Source organism: Dipodomys merriami, unplaced genomic scaffold, assembly GCF_024711535.1.
Source record: "Dipodomys merriami isolate MVZ:Mamm:240054 unplaced genomic scaffold, mDipMer1.0.p SCAF_15, whole genome shotgun sequence".
Classification (NCBI taxonomy): Eukaryota; Metazoa; Chordata; class Mammalia; order Rodentia; family Heteromyidae; genus Dipodomys; species Dipodomys merriami.
Window position 1 is genome coordinate 17,837,894 of NW_027202826.1, and position 25,221 is coordinate 17,863,114.

General features: G+C 44.9%; 1 protein-coding gene across 2 annotated transcripts in view; it reads right to left on the reverse strand.

The window, feature by feature from the left end:
* Positions 1-332: 332 nt before the first annotated feature.
* Tspan5 (tetraspanin 5) overlaps positions 333-25,221 on the reverse strand; it is a 146,180-nt gene continuing 121,291 nt past the window's right edge. For both annotated transcript variants that reach the window (XM_070022313.1, XM_070022314.1), the window contains exons 3-8: positions 13,947-14,093; positions 10,405-10,575; positions 6,745-6,870; positions 4,823-4,870; positions 4,600-4,716; positions 333-2,614 (exon numbers count right to left, since the gene is read on the reverse strand). In XM_070022313.1, the coding sequence (XP_069878414.1) occupies positions 2,549-2,614; positions 4,600-4,716; positions 4,823-4,870; positions 6,745-6,870; positions 10,405-10,575; positions 13,947-14,093 (675 nt within the window). In that variant the 3' untranslated portion in view covers positions 333-2,548. The remainder of the gene's footprint in view (positions 2,615-4,599; positions 4,717-4,822; positions 4,871-6,744; positions 6,871-10,404; positions 10,576-13,946; positions 14,094-25,221) is intronic.

Sequence of the window (25,221 nt, forward strand, 5' to 3'; positions counted from 1 at the left end):
GCTCATGACTGTAATTCCAGCCACTCAGGATTGGAGGATTGGAGTTTGAAGCCAAACCCAGACACAAAAGTCTATAAGAGTCTCATCTCCAATTGTCCAGCAAAAAGCTGGGAGTGGAGGTGTGGCTCAAGTGATAGTACACCAGCCTTGAGCAAAAAAGCCAATCAAGAGCTTGAGGTCCTGAGCTCAAGTCTCACTACTGGCATAGAAAAGGGGAAAATAAAGTTCCTGGGGAAGGGAAGATGCCATCCTGTGAGTTGGTAGGACAGTAGAAAAGCACCGAATTAGGGAACTGCACAACATTCAGAGAGAAATAAGGACACGACTCCACGTAAGGTAGAACCAAGTTTATTAATGACAGCCTTTGATACAATCACTCTCAAGTGTAAAAAATAAAGGGCCATTAATTGGAAATTTAAAATTCGCCAGGACTTGCCAATGTGTGGCCTTTCACTGGATATGCCGAAGGGTGGGGATCTTGCCTGATTCTGAATCAACTGGTCAGATGGCGTTCACTGGAGAATGAGGTAATTAAAAAACAAACAAACACCAAAGTGCCAATGGGTCACGAGGGAAGGACATCACATGACCACAGGTGTAGTAAGGGCAGGGATGGAATAAGACAGTGGGAAATCCAAGGGATGGAACACCATCTATCTCTAGGTACACAGAGACAAAACACACACATGCAGAGTCTCACACACACACACACACACACACACACACACACACACACACACACGCACACACACACACACACACAGAGGGGAGACGAGATTTTAAAAGAATTTCTGACCTTTCTCTAAGCGGACTGACACATTCATCAGTCCACAGGGCTGAAATGGCAAACTGGGCTAAACTTCCACAAGAGCACGAGCTGGCTGTCCAGTTGCGTGCTGGCAGACGCGTCACCATAGTCAGATAGGCTTGTGGGTTTTCCAGTGTGGCGCACACTGAGATTGGAGAGCCCAGTCCCATATGCCAGCTAGACTGCAATCTGGAGGGCGGAGTCAAAGCTGGCCCCACCCCCTGGGGAGTGGGGGTCAGGGGCAGCAGCACCTGGAGGGCTGGGTTTCCTGCCTTGTGTCCCTCCCCTGCACCTTTACTCTGCTACCTCACACTCCTTTCCCGAGTATTTGTGCTTTGTCACCATCCTGATGGCCAGGTTGCAACTGCAGGAAGGAAGGGACTCCAGCCATGCACAACTATGCTTGCTTAAGAAAACGGAAACTGCAAGAAGTAGTGAAAGAAAAACCCCATTGAGCAGCTTTCTGATGGTGACAACCATTTTTGGAATTGGGTCTAACTCCATTTAAACAGGAAGACGAGGAAAGTATAGATGCCAGCAAGCTGGAACCTGGAAGAGACAGTACAGCCCATAGTATTTGCTATGGTAACAGCTGATCTCTGGGACAACATGCCACAACCTTCCAAAGCTGTGAACTGAAGGAATTGAACAGCCACCAACTTTAAAAAATATATATATATATCTGTAGGAAAGATGACGGGAAAGGGAGAGGGTGGATTCAGATTCACAGATCATGCAGGGAAAGAGTAGACAGAAACAATTCATCCCGATTGTTCAGGGTGAGTAAGCAAACACTTCAAAATTTAACAGGGCCTGGATCATAGCCTTTGCCTTCGGGAGACAGAAAACCAAACAAAACACAACCCAGAGGATGCCAGGGTTTCCAAAGCATCCAGCCCCTAATTTTGGTGGGGTTGAGGGTGGGGACGGTGAAGGAAGAATTATGAATACCTCTCATGAAGCTCCATTTTGTGGATTCCACGGATTGGTAAAGTTCAGGCTTACTTAGAAAAAAAAATCTGTTCTTCTCAAATATGGCATCATGAAGTCTCCAACACCCTTGCTGGGGTCCGCATGGGAAAACACACCTTCTGTTGGTGATGAGATGCTCCACCATGGCCCTTCCACGCGTGTGCCCCCCACATCGCCTGCTCAGGCCGGTTCCCGGAGCTCAGCCCAAGGGCAAGCTGCTGACACTTCCAACAGTTTCTTGAGATGCATACAGCAGGATTCGAACACACTGCTGCCCTCCCAGGGAAAAGGGTTGATGAGTCTTAACTAAGATGTGTATTTCTGTCCATCCCTCCACGAGGGCAGAAATCCCTCTCCCTGCTCGTCACAGTACTGAGATGGAGGACGCGGATGGATGCTCCACAAATCTAAGTACATGTGGTGTCCCCCGACCCGTTCCCCTCTTTCTTTCTTTCTTTTCCCTTCAGCCTATGCATCATCCATCCATCCATCAATTCATGGCTACAGTAGAGACTCACAGGCAATGACTTGCATACTGGTTATTTCTTTTTGTTTTCGTTTGTTTTGTTCTTTAATCTGTCAGTGAGCAGCATTTCCCAGTCCCCCCTCCCCACCAGAAAGGATTTCTTGGCAGCTCCATCGAGTGAGATTGCAGGACACCTCTATGATAAGGTCCCTGCAGCATGGCTAGGAGTCCGGCTAGAGGAGGGTCAGGAAGGCTGGCTCCATGCAGTGTCTTGCAGCAGCTGGGCCAAGGCGATACCAGCTCTACCAGCTAGCCCGGACGGCTTCGATATCACTCACCAAATTCTGGGCCAGACATATCCCGAAAATCTGACAAAGGCAAGAAAACACAGTCAAACAGTGTTCCTTCCCTGCACTTCTCCTTGGCTTTCTTTCTTTCTTTTCTTTCTTCCCTTCCTTCTTTCCTTCCTTCCTTCCTTCCTTCCTTCCTTCCTTCCTTCCTTCCCTTTCTCTCTCTCTCTCTCTCTTTCTCTCTCTCTCTCTTTCTTGCACTAGGGTTTAGAATTCTGGTCTTCCTAATTGCTAAGCAGATGCTCTACTCCCTGAGAGCGACATTCCCAAGTCCTTTTTTGCTTTAGTTATTTTCAGGTAGGATCTCACTTTTTTTTTTTTTCCTCCTGGAGCCATCTTAGACTGAGAGCCTTTTACTTGTGCCTGCTAAGTCACTGAGATTACAGGTACAGACCCCTATTCCCAGCTTGATAATCGAGATGCGGGGGGGGGGGTCTCACTAATTTTTTGCCAGGGTAGGTATACAGCTTCAAACTGCCTGATCTCCACCTCTCAAGTAAGTGTAATCTGATTTTGAAAAATTGAAATACAATCCATGTACAATAAAATGCCTCTTTACATGTGAATTATTTACTGGGGTTTCAGTATGTTCTAAAGCTATGCAACCATCATGACGACTAATGGCAGAACATTTTTATAGCCTCCAAACTGAACTCTGTGCCAAAGAGCAGTCGTTACTACCCTCAACAGCCCTGGAAACCAGCAAACTTCCTCCCTCCCTCCCTATTTTTCTCCCTTCCTCCCTCCCTCCCTATTTTTCTCCCTTCCTCCCTCCCTCCCTCCCTATTTTTCTCCCTCCCTTCCTTCCTTCCTTTTCTTTCCTTCCTCCCTTTTTTTCCTTCCTTCCTTCTTTCTCATTCCTTTCTCCTTTTCTTCCTTCCTCCCCCTTCCTTCCTTCCTTCTTTCCTCCCTTCCTCCCTTTTTCTTTCTTTCTCTTTCTCTTCCTCTCTTTCTCTTCTCTCCTTCCGTTCCTTCCTTCCTTCCTTCCTTCCTTCCCTTCTTTCCTTCTTTCCCTTCTTTCCTTCCTTCCTTCCTTTCTTCCTTTCTTTCTTTTCTTTCTTTCTCTTTCCTCTCTCTCTTTTCCTTTTTTTTGTGCTAGAACTACAGCTTGGACTCAGGGCCTGGGCAATATCCCTTAGTTTTTCCATTCAAGGCTGGTACTCTACCACTTGAGTTATAGCTCCAGTTCTGGCTAATTGAAGGTAAGAGTCTCTCACATTTGTCTGCCTAAGCTGGCTTCTAACTATGATCCTCACATCTCAGTCTCTCCTAAGTAGACAGGAGTATAGATGTGAGTTCACCAACACCAGGTCTCATTTCTTTCAATTACCTATCTGTGATCCTCCAAGAGAGGTTTCCCACCAACCACAGGAAGAGTCCAACTCCTGACACTGCCTAGGAGAAAATGTAGGTACCCTTCCCTTGCTAGCAGGCTTGATCAGAGATCAAAAGGGGTATATCATCTGTATAACTCCCAAAGGCCTTAACTTGTCACTGAACTCTATGCTGAGTTATCACAAGATAGAAAGAAACAATGGAAGACCAGCTAGCAAAGAGTGACCCAAATTATTGTCTCCATCTTAAAGGAAAAAAAAGTTTCTTAAAGTATTTCAGGATCTATGGGACTGGGAAGGTGGCCCAGTGGTAGAGCGCTTGCCTTGCATGCATGAGGCCCTGGGTTTGATTCCTCAGCACCACAAAAGAAAAAAGAAAAAAAGCTGGAAGTGGCGCTGTGGCTCAAGTGGTAGAGTGCTAGCCTTGAGCTGAAGAGCTGAGGGACAGCGCCCAGGCCCTGAGTTCAGGCCCCACAACCAGACCCCAATAAAAGTATTTCAGGATCTAAAATCACAACTTTAATAAAACACACATCAAATTCTCCAACCCTCCAACCCTTTCATGTGTCTTCAATGCAATGATGCTAAGGAGCCCCAAAGCTCTGGGCCTGGGAAAACTTCCCCTAGGGCAGCAATGCCCCAGGAGACCAGAGAGGATTCTGGTCTTACCTGCAACAATGCAATGCCTATGAAAATCCCAGCCACGATGGTCAAATTGTCCTGCAGCCACTTCTCAAACTGGGGCACACAGCCTTTTGTGTAGATTACAATCTGCTGGTCAACTTCCTTCACAAGAGGAGAGCAGAGAGGAGTTACCCATTTGTCACCATGACAACCGGAAGGTCCTCCAAACACCCCGTTGTGCTAAGTCGCAGGCTGAGCCCACACTTACTGGTTTTTGCCTGGCATCATAACCACACTGAGTGTTGATGACATCTTCCTGGGGGAAGAAGAAAGACAGAAAAGTGAAATTCACTCCTGCTAAAGAAAGTCCATCCATCCATTCTTCCATCCATCCATCCATCCATCCATCCATTCATACTAGCCCATTCTGTAAAGTGGAGGCAGTTAAGATAAAACACTGGGGCCCAAGGTCTATGTTCAACACTTTAGCTATGCACACCATATACATACTGTTATACTCCTCAGAAGTAATTATTAAAATATGTCTTGGAAGAAGGAAAATCAGAGCTTTGGGAGCTTTGTCAGAAAGGACAGGGGGTCCTTAATGTAAGAGCCTCAAGATTCAACCTAAAGAAATTTATGGGGTTTAGGGAACAAGCGGCAAAAAACCCACACACTTAAAGAACACAGTGACTATCTTCATATATGAAGTTCTGCGAGAGACTTTTACTGCTTCAGATGGTGCTGGGTTTGCACAAGAGATCTTTCATGGTTTCTCTACAGCTTTCTGTATTCATTGCATGGTTTTTCAAGGAGAATGTTCTGCTTTGAGTCATTACTCTTCAGACTCTTCTGGTTTTCCTGATACAGGGCAGGAACAAGAGGTAGGGAGCAAAGTGTGCTACCTGCTGGGCAGGCTGTTAGCGGTGTGTCCTCTCCTCTCCTCTCTGAGGAGCCAGAACTGAGCCAGTGGGACAGGAATCAGGGCAAGGGAGGAAAGCCCTCATGGTTCTAAGTTTTCTGGACAAGAACAGAAGCGGCCCAGTTGGCTGCTGGGACAGATGGCCTGAAGGAATTTCCCAGGCCCTACCTTGCAGGGAGAGCTGCGGTACTCACCTGCCCAGCTGAGCTCTGCTCATGAAGATGGGGTAGGCAGGGGAGAACACTGGGGCCAGAAGGGCCAGAGAGAGGAGGAAGCATCCAGAAGGGCTCAAAGCTAGGGGCATTCAAGGCGCCTTTCACTTAGGTGATGTTAACCCTTCTGATGCTTACAAGAGCTGAGTTTTCCGCCGTGTGGTATGAGGCTAATCCTACATGAGAATGGCTTGAGAACAACCTGTATGTGATACCTTTTGCAAAATAAAAACACCAACTGCATTACTGTGGTCAGGATGACATTCTCGAGTCTGGGTTTCAGCGGTCTGAGGTAAGGGATCTGCTTCAGCAGAGTCACACATCCTTCCCCTACTTTATGTCTGTGCCCAGAACACAGCGGGAAGAAATGGGTCACCCAGCCCAGGCCAAGACAGAGCTCACATGCGAACGTGACCACATCATAAAGAAGGGGAAGAAGAAGGGACACAGACCGGCGGCGGCCCACGCTGGCTCTGAGCTCCATCGCTGGGGAGCAGTTGGAGCTAGGTAGAGTTATTTATGCTTTATGTGCCTTGGTGTCTTCACCTCCAGAGGGAAACTAATGAAGGTATCTGTTGCTAGGAATGTTCTAATGGGCTAGCTCATATAAAGGCAGAACAGCGTTGCTGCCTAAAAGCCAGGCAATGATTTTTGTTCTTCTTTTGTGTTGGTCCTAGGGCTTGAACCCAGGGCCTGGATCCTGTCCCTTTGCTTTTTCTCTCATGGCTAGCGCTCTCCCATTTGAGCCACTTCCAGCTTTTCAGTGGTTTACCGGAGATAAGCATTTCAGGATTTTCTTGCCTGGGCTGGCTTCAAACCCTGATCCTCAGATCCCAGCCTCCTATGTAGCTAGGATGTTAGGCCTGAGCCACCAGTGCTCAGCTTAAGCCAGGTGATTTTGGAAGATCGGAGCACTGTCCCCACCCCGGGAAGTACAAGTAGTCACCAGCAGGTAAGAAGAGGTTTCCTGCACACAATCCTCTGCCCATTCCCTTCCCTCCCATGCTGAGCGTGACCCAGGAGGAGGCCTTGTGAGCTGGCAGTTGGGTCACTTACTGCGGGATCTTTAGTACAGCAAGAGAATGGCACGCCACATCGCTCTCGACTTGCATTGGAATCTGTGCAATTGAAGTAAATATTTAGGTTCCAATCATCAGCTCCAAAAGCCCCACAGCACTGCCACTAGAGCAAACAGGACACAATTAGAAGAGCTCCCCTGGGAGCCACCAGGCACCCACCCACCACAACCACACCCAACTCCTGCCCCTGCTACCCCCCAACCCTCCTCCTCCTCCTCCTCCTCCTCCTCTTCTTCCCCCTCCTCCTCTGAACTACTTGCAGCCAAACACAAAATGGCCCTTGTAATTAAGGCTGAAGGTGTGTAAAGATGTTTGGCATGTGACTTAAGCCACAGAATAAGACCGTGGATGGTTGGGGGAAGAAGAAGAGGGGGTACAGCAGGCCTGAATGGAAGAAGATCTGTTCGACTTGGGTTCAGTTAAAAGGACTAAACCAGGCAGCAGCCATGGCCAAAGGAGACAACTGAGTTTCACGTTTTCACCTCCACATTTCAGTGATTCTTAAGATTAATTGAAGTCTAATAGATACTCAATAAACTTTTTTTGGGGCGGGGGAGGAACAGTACTGGAGTCTGAACTCGAGTTTCACACTCATCACTTGAGCTATGTCTCTAGCCCTTTTTGCTCTAGTCTAGCTTTTTGTTCCGGCTAGCCTGAACCACTATCCTATTTGTGCTTCCCGCTGGCGTGACAGGCAGCCTTTTCTGTTGACTTAGGGGTCTTGAAAATTCTTTGCCCAGGCTGGACTGGGACAGAAATCTTCCTGACCATCTGAGTGGCTGACAGATGTATACCATCACCATGCTCAGCTAGCTATTGATTACAATAGGATCTCACAAACTTTTTGCTAAGGCTGTTTTCAAACCATGATTCCAATTTCTGCCTCCCAAGTAGCTAGGATTACAAGTAGGAGCAACCATATTTGGCCAACTACACATTTTTAAAGTATATAATTTAGTAAGTTATAGTGCATGTAGACACACACACACACACACACACACACACACACACACACACACACACACACACACACACACACACACACATCCCTCTCCTACCATCTCTTTGTATTTTGGGGGATTAGATAAAGCGCTTGCTTAGCATGTACCAGGCAGTGGGTTCCATGCCCAGCACCACACACACACACACACACACACACACACACACACACACACACACACACACACACACACACACACACACACACACACACAAACAAATAAAAACCCATAGTTAAACATACTTATTACCCTAAATTTTTAGAAGCTTACTTCAAATACATTTGCTTCTCTACTTAATCTTTTAAAAAACCAAGAACATGTGTTTCAATTTCAGCTTTCAAAAGTCAGTTATCTAATTCACATCTAAGCAAATGAGCTGGTAAATTTAGTGGGCCTTAAAGTGGGGAGTAATTATGGCGATTCCATTAACCCTTACTTCATTTACCTGGGAGAAATAGATATTTACATATAAATATAATACATTAATAGGAACATTAATATATTATCCATATATTAACTATGCTAATATATTAATATTATATATATTTGTGCTAATTCTGGGGTTTGAACACAGGGTCTGAGTACTCTTCCTTAGCTTTTTTGCTCAAGGTCGAGCCACACCCTCACTTCTGGCTTTTTGGTGGTTCATTGGAGGTAAGAGTCTCATCACCTTTTCTACCCTGGCTGGCTTTGAACTGCAATCCTCAGATCTCAGCCTCCTGAGTAGTGAGGATTACAGCTGTGAGCCACCAGCGCCCGGCCACCCCTTGAATATTTTACGGCTTGAAGGACCAATGGTTATTTGAAAACATAAAAGCCCAGGAGAGTAAAACCCAGTCACATGAAAGAACAGCATTTGTGAGCAGAGCAGACAGCATTTCCAGAAGACGTGGGGACGCATGCTCAGCAGGCTCATCTGGTCCTCTGCAGGCTGGGCTGTGCATCTTTAGCTTTGTTTGCAAAGCCCCACCAGATTTGTCATGCAAATCAGTCAGGAAAAATACATGGGAAGTTGTGAGCTCGCATCTATTATGACCTAACAAATCAGTGAAATCTGCTGAGGAGATGAAACAAGGCTTAATTTCACACCTGAGGTACAGCTGACTGCAGACAACCAGGGCTGCCACTGAACAAAAACTGACACAACTCAGCGGAAGCTCAGCACCTGGGCTGGGTTGAGCGGCTTTATTAAAGGCGGCCCTGGTCACTCTGGAAAATGGTCTGCTCCAAAGTTGGCCATTGGTCCCTGCACGTCTGTCTGCTCTCCATCCCGCAGTGTGCATTAATCAAGTGTGCTCAGATTACCTAATTCTCATATATTTTTAAAAAGGTAAACAGTGTAAGTTTATTTGAAAGAGAAAGAAAAGTCTCAACAGGAAACGAGCAAGGCTCTCTAAAGGGAAGGGGTCCCACAGAGGGGTCTGTGACCCAAGTTTGTTTTTGTCGTTCATGAGGCTTAAACTCAGGGCCTGGGTGCTGAGCCTGAGCTTTTTCATTCAAGGCTAGCACTCTACCACTTTGAGCCCCAGCTCCTCTTCTGGTTTTCTGGGGGGTTAATAAGCATCTCATGGACTTTCCTGCTCTGGCTGGCTTCAAATCACTACTCAGCCTCCTGAGTAGCCAGAATTACAGCTGTGAGCCACGAGTGCCCGGCCTGGTACCCAGGGCAGATATATTCACAACTGCTCATTTGTAGAGCAATGATACCTCAGGCCTAATAGGAAAGTCTGTTCACTTGTGCAAATGTAATAACATCACTATTGTTATTTTCATTTTACTGCTGGGAGAACAGGCCGAGGAGCTGCTAGTCCAGGGGCACTGAGACCCAGTGTCTCCTAGTTCCGGGTCGATATAACTTCGCCTGCGATAGGCCATGGGTCATCTGTAAACAATGCTAGTAGACTCAGCGCAGGGGCCAGCCCCTGTGGGGTAGACCAGATCCCCGGGGTTAAGCAGCAGTAAGCCATAGGAATTTTGATTTTAGCTCCACATTCATATTCTAGGAACTTTCTGGGTGAATGTCTAGAAGGTTACTCAAAGAGGTACAAGGAAGAATTTATAGTTCATAATAAAAGAAAACTTGAAACCTATACAAAAACAATGTTCTTCAAGAGCTGAGTTTTTAGAAAGGAAAGAAAAAGAAGAGCTCGTTCCTGTAATCTTAACTGTTCAGGAGGGTGAGATCTGAGAATCATGGTTTGAATCTAATCAGAGCAGGAAAGTCTATGAGACTTATCTCCAATTATCCACTAGAAAACTGCATATGGAGGTGTGGCTCAAATGGTAGAGTGCCAGCCTTGAGTGGAAAAAGTTAAGTAACAGTGCCCAAGGCTCTGAGTTCAAGTTCCAGTACCAAAACATAAAAAGGGGTGGAGAGTGAGCGGGTACCACGCCTATAACCTTTCTGCCCCAGAGTTTTCATATTCTTTCCTCTAATTGAACACAAATAGAAACGAAACACATATAATTCCTGGAAGTCATACAGCAAATGAGCAAATTGCTAACCAAGCAAACAAACTCTCCCCATACTGCAGAATGGCCTCAGGCAGTTTCCAAAATGCAGAAGCCAAAGGCACAATGGGTCATCCTGTAGAGAAGACTTTTTCCACTGGAAAATAAACTCAATTGAAACTTACATATTCCTGAGTGAAGTCTATGAGGTTCTGCAAGTCAATGTCATCTCTGTATGCTCTGATGTTGTTGTTTATAAAGAAATACAGCTGGTCTTTGATCCAGTCTTTGAAAACAAATGCCAAAACCCCAGCAGTGAGCTCCAGGAAGAAAATAATTCCAAGGAACACAGAAAACTAAGAGAAAAGACAGATACACAGAACAGTGAGCAGGGCAGCCCGTTCTGATCAGATGTGTTACTGGTTTTTGTCTAAAGAGATTGGTAATTACATTCGGTGATTGCATACACACAAGGCAGATAATCTTCAGTTGCTTCAGATTTGCTAATAGAATATTACACTTCAAGAAAGGATTTTTAAGAATTAAGAAAAAAAAGTCATTTCATAATCACATTTTAGGTCTCTGGTGTTCCATTTGATAATTAACCAACAAAGCCCAAAGCAAACACAAATAATAGGAATTTCTCATCAGAACCACATTAAAGCCTAATGAATTGCCCATGATTAATAAACTGGCATACACAGAACAATGACCTGCCCCTCTATCTACCAAGGCTTTTCCTAGCTTGAAAGATAGATCATCCAGTATTTTACAGTCGCCTGCCATTTCCTTCTGTGCCCTTGCTTCTCTACATAATATATCCCTTTTCTAGAAATAAAACAACGGTCAGGCATTAAAACTGCTTCAGTTTGGTCTTCGTACCTACCATACAGTGTAAAAGATCCATGCCCTGTGGAGGAAGAGATGATTGACACAGGAATAAGGCCCAGTCGTGAGGATTTCTGGGGAATGATAGCTGCACTCACCTTCCTCCAGGAAGCCCTGAGCTAAGGAAATGTGTTAAATAACATCAAACTGAAGCCAGGCACCACTAGAATCCTAGTAACTCAGGAGGCTGAGATCTGAGGATGGAGGCTCAAAGTCAGCCTGGAAAGTCTATGATACACTTATTTCCAATTAACCAGCAAAAAGCTGGAAGTGACGCTGTGGCTCAAGTGGTACAATATCAGCCTTAGCAAAAATGCTAAGGGACAGCACCCAGGTCTGGAGTTCAAACCTTCGTACTGGGTGCAAGTGCACACATGCATGTACACACACACATACACATACATACACACACACACACACACACACACACCCCAAAATGCAGCTGAAGGGAGCCTTCTGGCTAAGGCAGGTAATGGGAGTTAAGGAGTAGAGCCAGTAAGGCGCTGTGATGGTTTCTCAGAACTCGAGACATTTCCCTGTACCCAGGAGCCTCCTGCAAACAGATTTTCTAGGTCGCATTTCCTGTTCCTGCCCCAGGTTCTTCTCACCTCCTACCTTTCTCATCACCACCCCCTCCACCAATAGCTCTGCTAAAATAGAGACACGAAGCTGTGAAAAACCACGCGCCCACTGCAGTGGGCCAAGTCTTCTTTCCAGTGACAATTTCTGGTGACAGGGTCACACCCGCTGAGACAGAGAGGGTTCAGGCAATGTGTGGTTTTAATAGTCAGCTACAGACCCCAGGTAGCCCACCAAATGTACGGGGGTGGAGGGGAGAAAAGGGGGAGTTGGAGGGGAAGGTCCCAATGGAACCTCACAGTTGCTCATTTAATTTTTTTTCCAAATGTATGCATCAGTAAATGTCTTGTGAATGCCCAAGTAGTCAGGCTGTGTGGAAAGGTGAGCTTCGCAGCAAATGAGGATGAGGATGACCACCTCACCCTTTATGCCTACAAAGATCTTAGCCTTAAGTGACTGGGGTGGAGGGGACAGTGGGTGGGGCCAACAGTGCTGAAATCTACAATGCAAAGTACCTCCTACACAGGGTGGGAGGAGGGCCAGGAGGAAATCAGAGCCAGCTCTTCAGGAACCCACAGAACTCCTGCTCTTCTGCCCTAGAATTGTCTGCTGGAAATAAGAATTTAAATAGTTCTTAATGATCATTGGCAGTACCGATTATTTCAAATGAAGGTAAACTAGAAAAATGAACAGAGGGGGGAAAATCACATCCCTTTTGTTCAATACCCATTCTTCCTAGACTAAAATGATTCTCTCCATGTGAGTGCCCTCCAGAGGCATGTAAGTTCAAGTTCCCCCACAACAGGGATGATGAACTCACAGGTAGCACGCACACGCACATATGAGAAGTCCCACAAAGGCTTTCGTTAGATTGTTCTTGCTTCCATCAAAGTTAGGTAAGTCCACTTTCTGGTACTGGGGAATTTTCTCCTGGTATATCATGTACAGATTAAACAAATGGAATTCCAATTTAATCCAATTCTAATATTTGGGAGAAGCCTTCCATGCCTGGGCCTTGAGAGCTATGTCTCCAGCTTGTGAAGATCTAGGATGTGATGCACAGCCTTCTACAGGGCCTGGACCCAGCTGGAAGTGTGCGTGTTAGCTCTGTGACTTCCTCCGCCATTCTCTCTCAAGCTTCTAAAGCCATGGTGACATTTATGTCTCTCTAGTAGCTCTGGGTCAAGAACTGTTCTAGGTCAGTTTTTATTCGTTGTATTAAAAATAGAGAGGCCATTAGAAATATTCACTCATGTATTTTAAAGCCACAAGAGGACATACTTCTTTTCATTTTGAAAACTGCAGTTTATAAAATAACTACACATGAGGGAGTATGGAAGTTGCGTTGGTCTTAAAGTAGGTGATGCATGTTATTGGGGAGGGGGTGTATGTGTGTGTGTGTGTGTAAAAGGCAGGTAAAGTAGGCAGAGCCTTGGGAGACATAAGCCCATAGACACAGACAACAATACCCCTCATGGCTCATTAAACTTTCCTAAGACAAAGCAGCCCTGGGTGTTCCCTGTGCACAACTCACATGAACTTCCAGGGTAATGCCCCCCCAAACTTTCTGAGCCAGAATCAATTCAAAATGGGCTGTTCTGTGAGAAGCCCAGTGACTCCTCTTCCTAGGGATGATTGAAAACTGGTGTCAGAGGACAAGGTAGCAAAGCTGGGGCAGACACACACACACACACACACACACACACACACACACACACACACACACACACACAGAGCTGTGGGGATGAGCTCTAGGACAGGCTTTAGCTTTCAATGAGAATGGCCCTGGATGATGTTCTGTCAGCAAGTTGGAAGTAATTCCAGTAATAGGGAGAAGGCTACAAACACTGCTCTCTGGAAATTCTGTGTCTTGTTCTGTTCTATAGACTATTACCTGTGTAGCTATGACTGTGTACATAGGAGAGAGAGAAGAATCCCTTAGAAAAGAAATACACACACATGCACCAGCATGCACATGCAGACACACACACAGACCTTAGTCCTAATGCTACTTTAGGAACTAGAAGACAAACTTGTGTTGCACAATACCTCTATGGATAGCAAGAGGCTGGTGCTACTTAAATGATTAAGGAGGCTTGCCTAGAGCAGAGGGGGTAGGATCTAGAGTTCTCTTGGAAAAAAAAGAAAAGACTCAGGCCATTTTTGTTTACACCTTTGGGACAGTTCCCCGTCCTGCCAGTAGCATCCTCTTGGCCTAAGGTAAGAGTTTGGCTGTCAGTCTGAGAGCAGAGATACTTACAAACTTGAGGAGGAAAGTGTTTTCTCGTAGTGCTCCAATGCACCCTGCAAATCCCAAAATGAACATCACTCCTCCCACCACAAGGAAGAGCCACACTGGGTCAAAGCCGCCAAGGTCGGTGATGGAAGAGATGTTGGACAGAACTCCCTGGAAGTAGAAAAAAAAAAAAATACATAGACGCCATGGTGTGAGGGCAGCTCACCAATATATAAGGATTATTGCACTTGTCTTTGGGGATCATTTGTGTGTGTGTGCGCGCACACACGTGCATGTGTGCGTGCATACATGCATGCGCCAGTACTGGGGCTAACACTCAGGGCCTGGGAGATGACCTTCAGCGTTCTAGTTCAAAGTTGGTGCTCTACCACTTGAGCCACATCTCCACTTCTGGCCTTTTGGTGGTTAATTGGAACTAAGCTTCTCACTGACATTCCTATCCAGGCTGACCTCAAACATCAGTCTGCTAGGAAGCTAGGATTACAGGTATAAGCCACAAACACCAGGCAAGAGGTGTCATCTTTAAATCCTCTAAACAACATACGTTAGACCCCTGCCCACCTGAAAGCCTTAGGCATTTCTCAGGAAATAAGGGAAGAGACAGAGATTAAAAACAAGCACAGTGGCCAGTGATGGCCAGATCACTTTCAGGTTTTCCCAAAGAAAACCTACACACCAGAATCCACCCTAAATGTCTAAACGTCATGGGAGACCAGTCAGGCTCAGATCCCAGAAATCTACTTCCGTGGTTTGTGCTGATAAGTAATGTACTTACTTGTTAGGGGCATTTCCATTTGGAAAAAATAAAAGGATATTAATATTTTTTAAGAGTTATGACTTAGGAAAAAATCAAAGAAACCCAGAGGAAGTTTATTTCTCCATGAACAATGTCATTCCTTCCTGAAATCCTTATGTCAAGTACTACCCAGAATCTGTTAGAAATCATGCTTTGTTGCTTCCAAAATATCACTTACTTGTTCATTCATGTGGAGACAAGCAACTGTCATTTTCAAAATGAGTCTTAAATACCCAATATTCGCTTTTCTTATTAAATTTGTTTTAAACTCTCAAATCAAAATATCTCCAGAGTACCACAGTATCATTTGCAGTAAAAGCTTAATTTTAAATATTTGTTTTCAAAGCATTCCCAACAACCCTTCTAGAAGAATGGGGTCAGCAGTCCTCTGATCCATACTTGAAAATAGCATTGAGCCATTTGGGGTTGGGATGAAGGTCACATAATTATTTTGGAAGCAGAACATGTCCTCTGTGGTCCACTGCCCACCAAGTGAGCCATGGACTCGCTTCCCAGTTGGTGCCAATCAAACCTGACTATAGGAGTTTTGAGTTTTGATCCATTTTAAGGTGGCAGAAACATTTGGAGAAGAATATTTTGTTTGTTAGAATTTTCTGTTTGTTTCTATTGGGAGGGGGATCATTAAGAAGGACAACATTATGTTAATAATTGGCTGCGTATGAGCAATAGTTAGAATTGTTAGAAGGTTCCTAAACTATAAAGCTTAAACCTTGCAGAACAGGTTGAAGGCTTATATCCCAGAGGAAGGCCGGGAAGTTCTCCAGGCAGAGTGAATGAATGCTTCACCACCAGCTGCTGCAGTGACATCACAGAAGACAGCCACGCCCCTCAGGAGATTGCCCAGACCTATAGCTAGGCTCTGTTGAATTGCTTAGGCCTCTAAGCCCTGAATTAGGAACACTCACTCCAGGAGAGAATGAGGTCAAAGGAAAAAGCTAATTCTCCATAAAAAGAAGGAGGAGGAAGAGGAGGAGGAAGAGGAGGAGGAGGAGGAGGAAGAGGAGGAGGAGGAGGAGGAGGAGGAGGAGGAGGAGGAGGAGGAGGAGGAGGAGGAGGAGGAGGAGGAGGAGGAGGAGGAGGAGGAGGAGGAGGAGGAGGAAGAAGAAAGAAGAAGAAGAAAGAAGAAGAAGAAAGAAGAAGGAAGAAGGAAGAAGAAGGAAGAAGAAGGAAGAAGAAGAAGAAGAAGAAGAAAGAAGAAGAAGAAGAAGAAGAAGAAGAAGAAGAAGAAGAAGAAGAAGAAGAAGAAGAAGAAGAAGAAGAAGAAGAAGAAGAAGAAGAAGAAGAAAGAAGGAGGAGGAGGAGGAGGAGGAGGAGGAGGAGGAGGAGGAGGAAGAAGAAGAAGAAGAAGAAGAAGAAGAAGAAGAAGAAGAAGAAGAAGAAGAAGAAGAAGAAGAAGAAGAAGAAGAAGAAGAAGAAGAAGAAGAAGAAGAAGAAGAAGAAGAAGAAGAAGAAGAAGAAGAAGAAGAAGAAGAAGAAGAAGAAGAAGAAGAAGAAGAAGAAGAAGAAGAAGAAGAAGAAGAAGAAGAAGAAGAAGAAGAAGAAGAAGAAGAAGAAGAAGAGGAAGAAGAGGAAGAAGAAGAAGAAGAAGAAGAAGAAGAAGAAGAAGAAGAAGAAGAAGAAGAAGAAGAGGAAGAGGAAGAAGAAGAGGAAGAAGAAGAAGAAGAAGAAGAAGAAGAAGAGGAAGAAGAAGAAGAAGAAGAAGAAGAAGAAGAAGAAGAGGAAGAGGAAGAGGAAGAAGAAGAAGAAGAAGAAGAAGAAGAAGAGGAAGAGGAAGAAGAGGAAGAAGAAGAAGAAGAGGAAGAAGAGGAAGAAGAGGAAGAAGAAGAAGAAGAAGAAGAAGAAGAAGAAGAAGAAGAAGAAGAAGAAGAAGAAGAAGAAGAAGAAGAAGAAGAAGAAGAAGAAGAAGAAGAAGAAGAAGGAGAAGAAGGAGAAGAAGGAGAAGAAGAAGAAGAAGAAGGAGAAGAAGGAGAAGAAGGAGAAGAAGGAGAAGAAGGAGAAGAAGGAGAAGACGACGACGACGACCAGAGACGTCAGATAAAACACAGGCAGCAGTGCTAGGAGCCTGGCGGGTTAAAGTCTGCATGTTTCTGACTGTTCTGCCACTGGAAGGTATGATAATATCCTTCACATTTGAAAAGCTAACTATAGGAGAACAAATTATGAGAGAAACAGCCTTGATTTACATGGCACCAGAAGATGAGGCAGCAGGGAAGGAAGTGGAGAAAGATGTCACTTCCATCTTTTCTTTCTCTGGAACAAGGTCAAATCGGGCTGGCCTGGAACTCACAGCATGGCTCAGGCAGGCTTTGAATTTGTGATTCTCTTGAGAGCTGAGTTTTCAGCAATGCACGCCCCCCCACCCACAGCCTATGCCCAGCTAAGTTTTACCTGAGAGGCATTTCTTTTTTTCTTCTTTTCTTTCTTTCTTTCTTTTTTTTTTTTTTTTCAGTCATGAGGCCTAAATTCTGGACCTGGCACTGTCCCTCAGCTCTTCAGCTCAAGGTGAGTGCTCTACCACTTGAGCCATAGCGCCACTTCCGGTTTTCTGGTGGTTAATTGGAGATAAGAGTCTAACAGAGTTTCCTCCTAGGCTGCTTTGAACCATGATCCTCACATCTCAGCCTCCTGAGTAGCTAGGATTACAGGCGTGAGCCACTGGTGCCCGGCCCTAAGAGACATTTCTCACATCACCAGGTCTTAGCTACCCTTAGAAATATGGCTCCTGGCTCACAGGTAGCTGTCAGTTGTGTTATAGGAAGGACTGAGTGGATAGAAGTTAGGATTTAGTGACCATGAGGCTTCTTTTAATTTAGAATTATTCAATAATTTCATCTTGTTTTTTCTTTTTTCTTTTTCTTTTTGCCAGTCCTGGAGCTTGGCTTGAATTCAAGGCCTGCACACTGTCCCTGAGCTTCTTTGGCTCAAAGCTAGCTTGAGCCACAGCACTACTTCTGGCTTTTTTTGTTTATGTGATACTGAGGAATCAAACCCAGAGCTTCATGCATGCTAGGCAAGCATTCTACCACTGAGCCACCTTCCCAGCCCCTCATCTTTTTTTTTTTTTTCCATGTTGGTTGTGGGCCTGAACTCTGGGCCTGGGCGCTGTCCCTAAACTCTTTAGCTCAAGGCTAGTGTTCTACCACTTGAGCCACAGCGCCACTTCCAGCTTTTTCTGCTTATGTGGTGCTGAGGAATTGAACCCAGGGCCTCCTGCATGTAAGGCAAGCACTCTACCCCTAAGCCACCTTCTTAGCCCCTCATCTTTTGTTTAAGGCATTACTATAACTTGAACTCAGGGCATCATGCTTGCTAGCCTGGCACTCTACCACTGACTCATGGCTCCAGCCCCTGCATCTTGCTGGTTATTTTTAGGACAGGGTCTCCCTACATGGCTAAGCATGTGAACTTTGGGGGTTTGTTGGTGGTGGTGGTGGGGGGTATATTTGTGTGTTTTTGTATTTGTATCTTTTATTGTAAAGGTGATATACACAGAGGGATTACAGTTACATAAGTAATGAGTACATTTCTTGTCAAGCATTGTTACCCCTCCCTTTGTTTTCTCCCACTTTCTGTCCCCCCCCATTCCCCTTCCTCCCAAGTAATAAAGTTCATTTCCAACATAATGTCTTGTGAGTATCGCTGTTGCATTGTTCACCCTTGGTCCTTTGTCTCACCATTCTTTTACTGCCCTTTCCTTCCCCAAATCGGATAAACATATATACAAGACACAGGGCAGCAAAAATCAAAAACAGTGACAACCGGGAATAAACCAAAGCGGGGGGGAGGGGTGGAGAAAGAAAAAACAAATAACTTCATTACAAATAACCTCAGTACATTTTTTAAGAAACCCTCATTTCCATATTTTGGAGTTCATTTTTATTAGCATCATTTTATGTGGTCATATGTACATAGTTATTGAGCAATTGTGATCCTGTGATGGGACTATTATTACAAATGAGGGAAACCATGAAGCATATGTTTCTTTGGGTCCAGCTTACTTCATTTAATACAATTTTTTTCACGTCTTTCCATTTTCCTTATGAAAGAGGTGATGTTATTCTTTCTGATGGAAGCAGAGAATTCTGTTGTGTGTGTATATATATATATATATATATATATATATATATATATATATATACACATTTTCTACTAAGGGACATCTGAGTTGGTTCTTAACTATGGTAAATCATGCTGCAATGAACATAGTTGTGCTAGTAGCTTTAGTGTGACCTTGTTTGTGATCATTTGGATTGTAAATGCCTAGGAATGGGATTGCTGGTCATAGGGGAGCTCTATATTTAGTCTTTTGAGGAGCCTCCATGCTGCTTTCCACAGTGGTTGAACCAGTTTACATTCCTACCAACAGTGTGGTAGCATTCCCTTTTGGCCACATCTCTGCCAGCATTTGTTATTTGTTTTCTTAATAACGGCCATCCTAACTGGGATGAGATGGAATGTCAATGTAGTTTTTATTTGCATTTCTTTTATGGCCAAAGATGTTAAACCTTTCTTCATGTGTCTATTGGCTATTATTTCCTCTTCAGAGAAGTTTCTTCTTTAACTTATTAATGGCGTGGTCGTTTCTTTGAGGATTTGTTATGGGGGGTTAATTTTTTTAGCTCTAGGTATATTTTGATATGAGCCCCTTGTCTGGTGCATAGCTAGTGAAGATCTTCTCCCAATCTGTGGGCTATTTATCTTGCTAACTAGGTCCTTTGCCATGCAGAAGCTCTGTAGTTTAATGTGATCCCATTTATCCAGCCTTTCTTTGATTTGTTGCATTTTATTTAGGAAGTTTCTACCTAGCACCTGAACTTTGATTTGCCTGCTTTAGGTTTTCATTCATTGCTGGGATCACAGACACACACTACCGCAATCAGCTTCCCACTGTGGAGATGGGATCTCTTGAACTTTTTCTTTTTCAGGCTGTCCTGAAACAACGATCCTCTGTAGCTTGGCATGACAGGTATACCACTGCACCCAGCTATAGGTTGAGAGGGGATCTTGACAACTTTTCTGCCAGAGCTGTCCTTGAACCTCAATCCTCCCTATCTCAGCCTCCTAATTTGCGACCACTATAGGCAAGAGCCCCGGTGCTTGGCTTATTTCACCATTTTTAATGGGCTTTTTGTGATTCACAATCAAGTGTGAGCAAATATATTATTCCCAAATACTCTTCCGTGATCTGCTGCTGCACATGAAGAGCTCAATGGACAATAGGACAATTGTCTGGGTACCACAAAAGCATACAAGCAAGCATCCATCCTTGTGTCTGAAATGTTAACATAAAGGCCAAAAACTACGAACCCCACCACCAGTAGGTTCATGGATCATTTGTCCTCTCCGGCTTTAATTTGGAGAATGACAAACTCATTTTAATCCTTACTCTTTCTAGCCTGCAGGGGCAGTTTTAATTGAGAGGCCTTCAACTGTTTCCATGGAAACAACAATCATTTGGGGGCCTAGCTGGACTGCAGATTCTACTCTTTAATTCTAAATCTCAGCAAAAGATGGGGCTGGAGGTAGATACTACTGAGATCTGGGAGAATAATATCCTGCCAAAGCAAAGGAAAAGTACCAAGAACTTCAATTTTAATGGATTCAGAATACACCCGGGTGGCCACAATTGTAATTCAAATCTCTTTTCCCCTGGAAGGAAAGAATATATCCTTTATTTATTTATTTATTTAATCATTTGATTGACAGATGAAATGCATGTCCTGCCTGGTGGTATACACACACCTGCAGTCAAGAACCAAAAGACAGGAGGATCTCAAGTTCAAGGCCAGCTTATAGTTTAAGGCCAGCCTGGATTACATATCGAGACCTTGTCTTAAAAAAAAAATATATATATATATAATGTATAAAATATGTATAGATCCTGCCTCATGTTTTGTGGTGGTGGTATTTGCTTTTTTGTTGGCAGTGCTGGGGAATGAACCTAGGGCCTCAAATACACTAGTGTTCTACTAAGTAACATTCCCAGACTAGTATGTTTTCAAGTATGTAAACATTGTAGAATGACTAAATCTGGTAGTAAATGAATGTATTGCCTCACACAGTTACTTTTGTGTATGTGTGAACACATTACACCCAGTTTTTGCATTTTTCCAAAATACCATCTATTAAGTGGAGTCACTAACCCAAATCGTGGAAGTAGGGATATCAGTGCCCACTGACCAACCCTTTCCCTTGGTAGGGGGCTCCTTCCTTGATGGAGAATGACAACAGATTGGCCCATCTGTGGGAGCCAAGGATCTCCTTCTGCCTAAGCCTCAATTTCAACATTTGTGAAATGATAACCCACATCATAAAAGTTATTGTGACATTAAGGAAATAATCCAAGTAAATCCAGACACTATGCTAAGTGCCTGGCACAATGAATTCAATCAATCCACTGTCGCCATCACTATTACATTAGAACTACAGGAAGCTATCAGATGCTCTAGAAGTACTTAGGAATGTTCAACCCAACTGCATTGGAGAAGAATCCATTTTGCTCTGAAGCACTTTACTCAGCCTGTGTCCATCTAAAGAGAGCTGTGGCCTGACCTGCTGATTGTACCCAGGGGAGTGACAGGAACTGGGACACACTAACCAGCTCTTTTGGGGGAGGGACTAAAAATAATCTAAGACACCCAGAGAATAGTGGGAGGGAGAAAACATGACTAAACAAAAGCTAGAAATAGCAGAAGCCATGAGCGGATGGAAACTACCAGGACACAGTAGTACACCTACAAAGACAGCGGATATAGTCAGAAATGGCAGAAAGCAATTGGGGACCCGTGGGAGCATCCTGGCAGGGTGTACAACCAGGAGCAAAGACAACTCTCTGCCGGGGAGGACTGGGCACACTAGCTGTCAATCATGTCTACCCTGTCCATCCTATGAGATCTGGCCGTCCTATGGTTTGATGAACATAGTCTATCTCAGTAAGAACACAGGAAAATCAGCCCATCTCTCCCCCCCACCACCATCTCCTCATCAGTCCTTCATTCATGCAGCTTTCTCACATGAAAGCAGCTTCTCCTGATGCCTCTGCAAGAAAAGGAATATGTTGTGAAGAAACAATTTCTTCTTGCAAGAGGTTTCTGTGCACAAGCAGAAACAAAAAAGGCAAACAAAGCCCCATAGGCTTCCAAGCCAATAAACTTTAGGAGTGTCTGTGGTTTTCTTCACCACCAGCACAGAGCAGCCTCTGTGTGCCACCTGGCAAGTTGCAGTTTTTTTCTCTGTCAACCCACACAGGGAAGAAATACAAAAATAGCACTAATGCACCCCGAGGTCTGGGACTCTTCTGTGTTTGCATATACAAGCACATTCCTTCCAACTGCTGGATGAGAAACAGAGGGGCAGGCATAGGAAATGTGTAAGCAAGGCCAGGCCAGATGGAACTGTCTGAGAGCTAGGAGACCGGGCCCTGATTCACCCACCACTCCACATAGGCCCTACTGAAGAGGACTGACAATGCCAACAGAAGCCTTTCTTCATTGAGAAACCATGACAAGATAGGACACATAGCTACTCAGAGAACTGGAAATGTGGTTTGGAACAATGTCCACAAGAAGATTAGGTCTGGACCAAGGGCCTCGGAGCAATTTGCCCCTACACAAACTCATCAGAGCCTGACAGCGGTGACTCATGTCTATAATTCTAGCTACTCAGGAGGCTGAGATCCGACGATCACAGTTAGAAGCCAGCCTGGGTAGGAAAGTCTGAGACACTCCATCCAATTAACCAGCAAAAATGCTGGAGTGGAGGGGGTGACTCAAGAAGTACAGCACCAATTGTGAGCAAAAAAAAAAAAAAAAAAAAGCCAAGCCAGTACAAAAGGTCTTGAGTTATCCAATATAGAAACACACACACACACACACACACACACACACACACACACACACACACACACACACACACACACACACACACACACACACACACACACACACACACACACGAAGACCAAGACCAAGACCCAAGACCCAAGACCCAAGACCCAAAAACAAGACACCATCCCCTTTAACATTTGCTGGGAGCGCAGCCTCAGGCTGCCCATTCAGGCCCATGTAGCACTAGCTGATAGGAAACAAGCAAGAACCTCTAAGGTAGGGGGAGGAGCTGCAAGAAGGAACAGGGAGCCAAGTCCACGGCAAGTGGGCCTGGGGAAAGAGAACATTCCCTTAATGTGAAGTGAGATGAGGTTTGGCTATTTCTTTTCTTTCTTTTTTTTGGGTGGTGGTGGTGGTGGTGGTATCAATCATGGGGCTTGAACTCAGGGCTTGGGTGCTATCCCTGAGCTTTTTCGCTCAAGGCTAGTGTTCTAACACTTTGGGACACTTGCAGTTTTCTGGTAGTTAATTGGAGATAGGAGTCTCACAGGCTTTTCTGCCTGAGCTGGCTTTGAACTTCGAACCTCAGATCTCAGTCTCCTGAGTAGCTAGGATTATAGGTGTGAGCTACCAGTGCCTGGCAAGCTTGAGTTTTTTGTTTTTGAACTCGTAAGCCATGCACTTGATGATATGCTTACTGGAACAAGACAGACCATAGGTTGATTTTTTTTCCAGACATTGACCAGGAACTGTTGTAGTTCCAGTTCTTTAGACACAGCACAGAACTTGGGGGGATTGCATGACGAATGCAGGAGAAGAGTCAATAAAATGAAATCCTTGCAGATGTCTTTTTAGCACCTCAGAGATACTTATGGTGGTTTCAAAGCTGGGAACCCATTTTTCTATTCAAGTCATCTGGGTAACCACTTCCACCCACTGCCTCCCTTTGGCGATGAGAACTTGACCTTTGCTACAGAAGCTTTCTGGGTCACTGAAGGTCACCATCCCTGACTTTCCTTCCGGAGAACACAGGAAGTTCTTCCAGGGTGAGTCTCTATGTGTGACTGTAAGAATCTGCAGCTGGAGGGTTCCAGAATGAACCCTTCAGTCAGACATTAGGCAGGGAATAGCCTCCAGGACTCTTCCCCTCCACAGAAAGGCCAAAGAGAAAGACATCTGGGTACAATTTCTCACTGTCTCTGCTGGAACCAGCATAGAACACCAGGTCTTTCTTTCTACCATGTGGTCCAGAACTCAATCGAGGCAGATGGCGGAGGATGAGAAGGGGGCTTACCGAGAGGATGGATTCCCAGTTTCATACCTCAGTTTCCCCATCTTTGGAATATAATACCGCCGTCCTCTCAAAGTCTAACCTGAGGGGACCCATGGATGGCAGAAGTGAACATGACACCCCTTTTGGAAAGAGCTGCTTTTCCTTTGCAGCACTTTACAGCTGATAACAAATGCCCTTTGATGGGTTGTGGCCATGCAGTGACCATTTGGGGGTGCCCACTGGGCTGGGGCACAGAGGAGGGGCTGCTGTGCTGGTGGAGTTTCCAGGCTGCTCAGTGGCAGCACAGGTAAGCCCTGGGAACCCCAAACTTCATGGTAAGGGTTGGGGAATGGCATAGTTCCTATTCCTAAAAAAGGCTGGGTCCTCATCCACTCCCAGCCCTGGCATCAAACACAGCAGGGCTGGCAGACAGTGTCCTCTATGTGCATTGTGGTACATCTTCTTCCCCTGGCCCCCCTGAAGAGGTTAGTAACAATAAAAGCAGGACATCTCAATTTTCTTGTGAACCAAGATCATCATGTACACATTCCGACTTTTACGACAGAAATAGATAGCTCTTTCCTGACAGCCAGAATTTGTGAATTTGCTATTTCTAACATTGTATCACTCCCTTCAGACATCAGCAACAAACCAGATGTCAGGTGACCTCTTGTTATCTACAAGAAGTGTCAGTAGACAGCTTCCTAGACATCTGGGGCTCGTGTAACTCAATGATGCAGTTGTATACTTGTATACTCACTGTATAACTCAATGATGGACTCATAAAACAGCCAGGGTTCAAAAGGGTGCTGTTATCACTTGTTTGATGACTTCATTTCAATATTTCTCTCTTTTTTAATTTTTTAGTTTTTGAGACAGAGTCTCACTACATAATCTAGGATGGCCTTCAACTTATGGTCCTCCTTGCCTTCCCTTCCTAAGTTATTAGGATCACAGGCATGAGACAAGATTCCTTGAGTACCAATATGTATCACTTAATGTCCTAGGCCTTACAGCCTAAAGGAAGTCAAAACTGTAATGTCATTGAACTTCCTCATGAGGAGAAACAGGTAATCCATTGTGTACACACGTGTGTGTGTGTGTGTGTGTGTGTGTGTGTGTGTGTGTGTGTGGTGTTTACCAGTCCTGGGGCTTGAACTCAGGGCCTGAGTGCTATCCCTGAGCTCTTTTTGCTCAAGGCTACTGCTCTACCACTTGAGCCACATCTCCACTTCCAGCTTTTGGGTGGTTAATTGGAGATAAGAGTCTCATGGACTTTCCTGACTGGGCTGGCTTCGAACTGCAATCCTCTGATCTCAGCCTCCTGAGAAGAATTACAGGCATGAGGCACCGGTGCCCAGA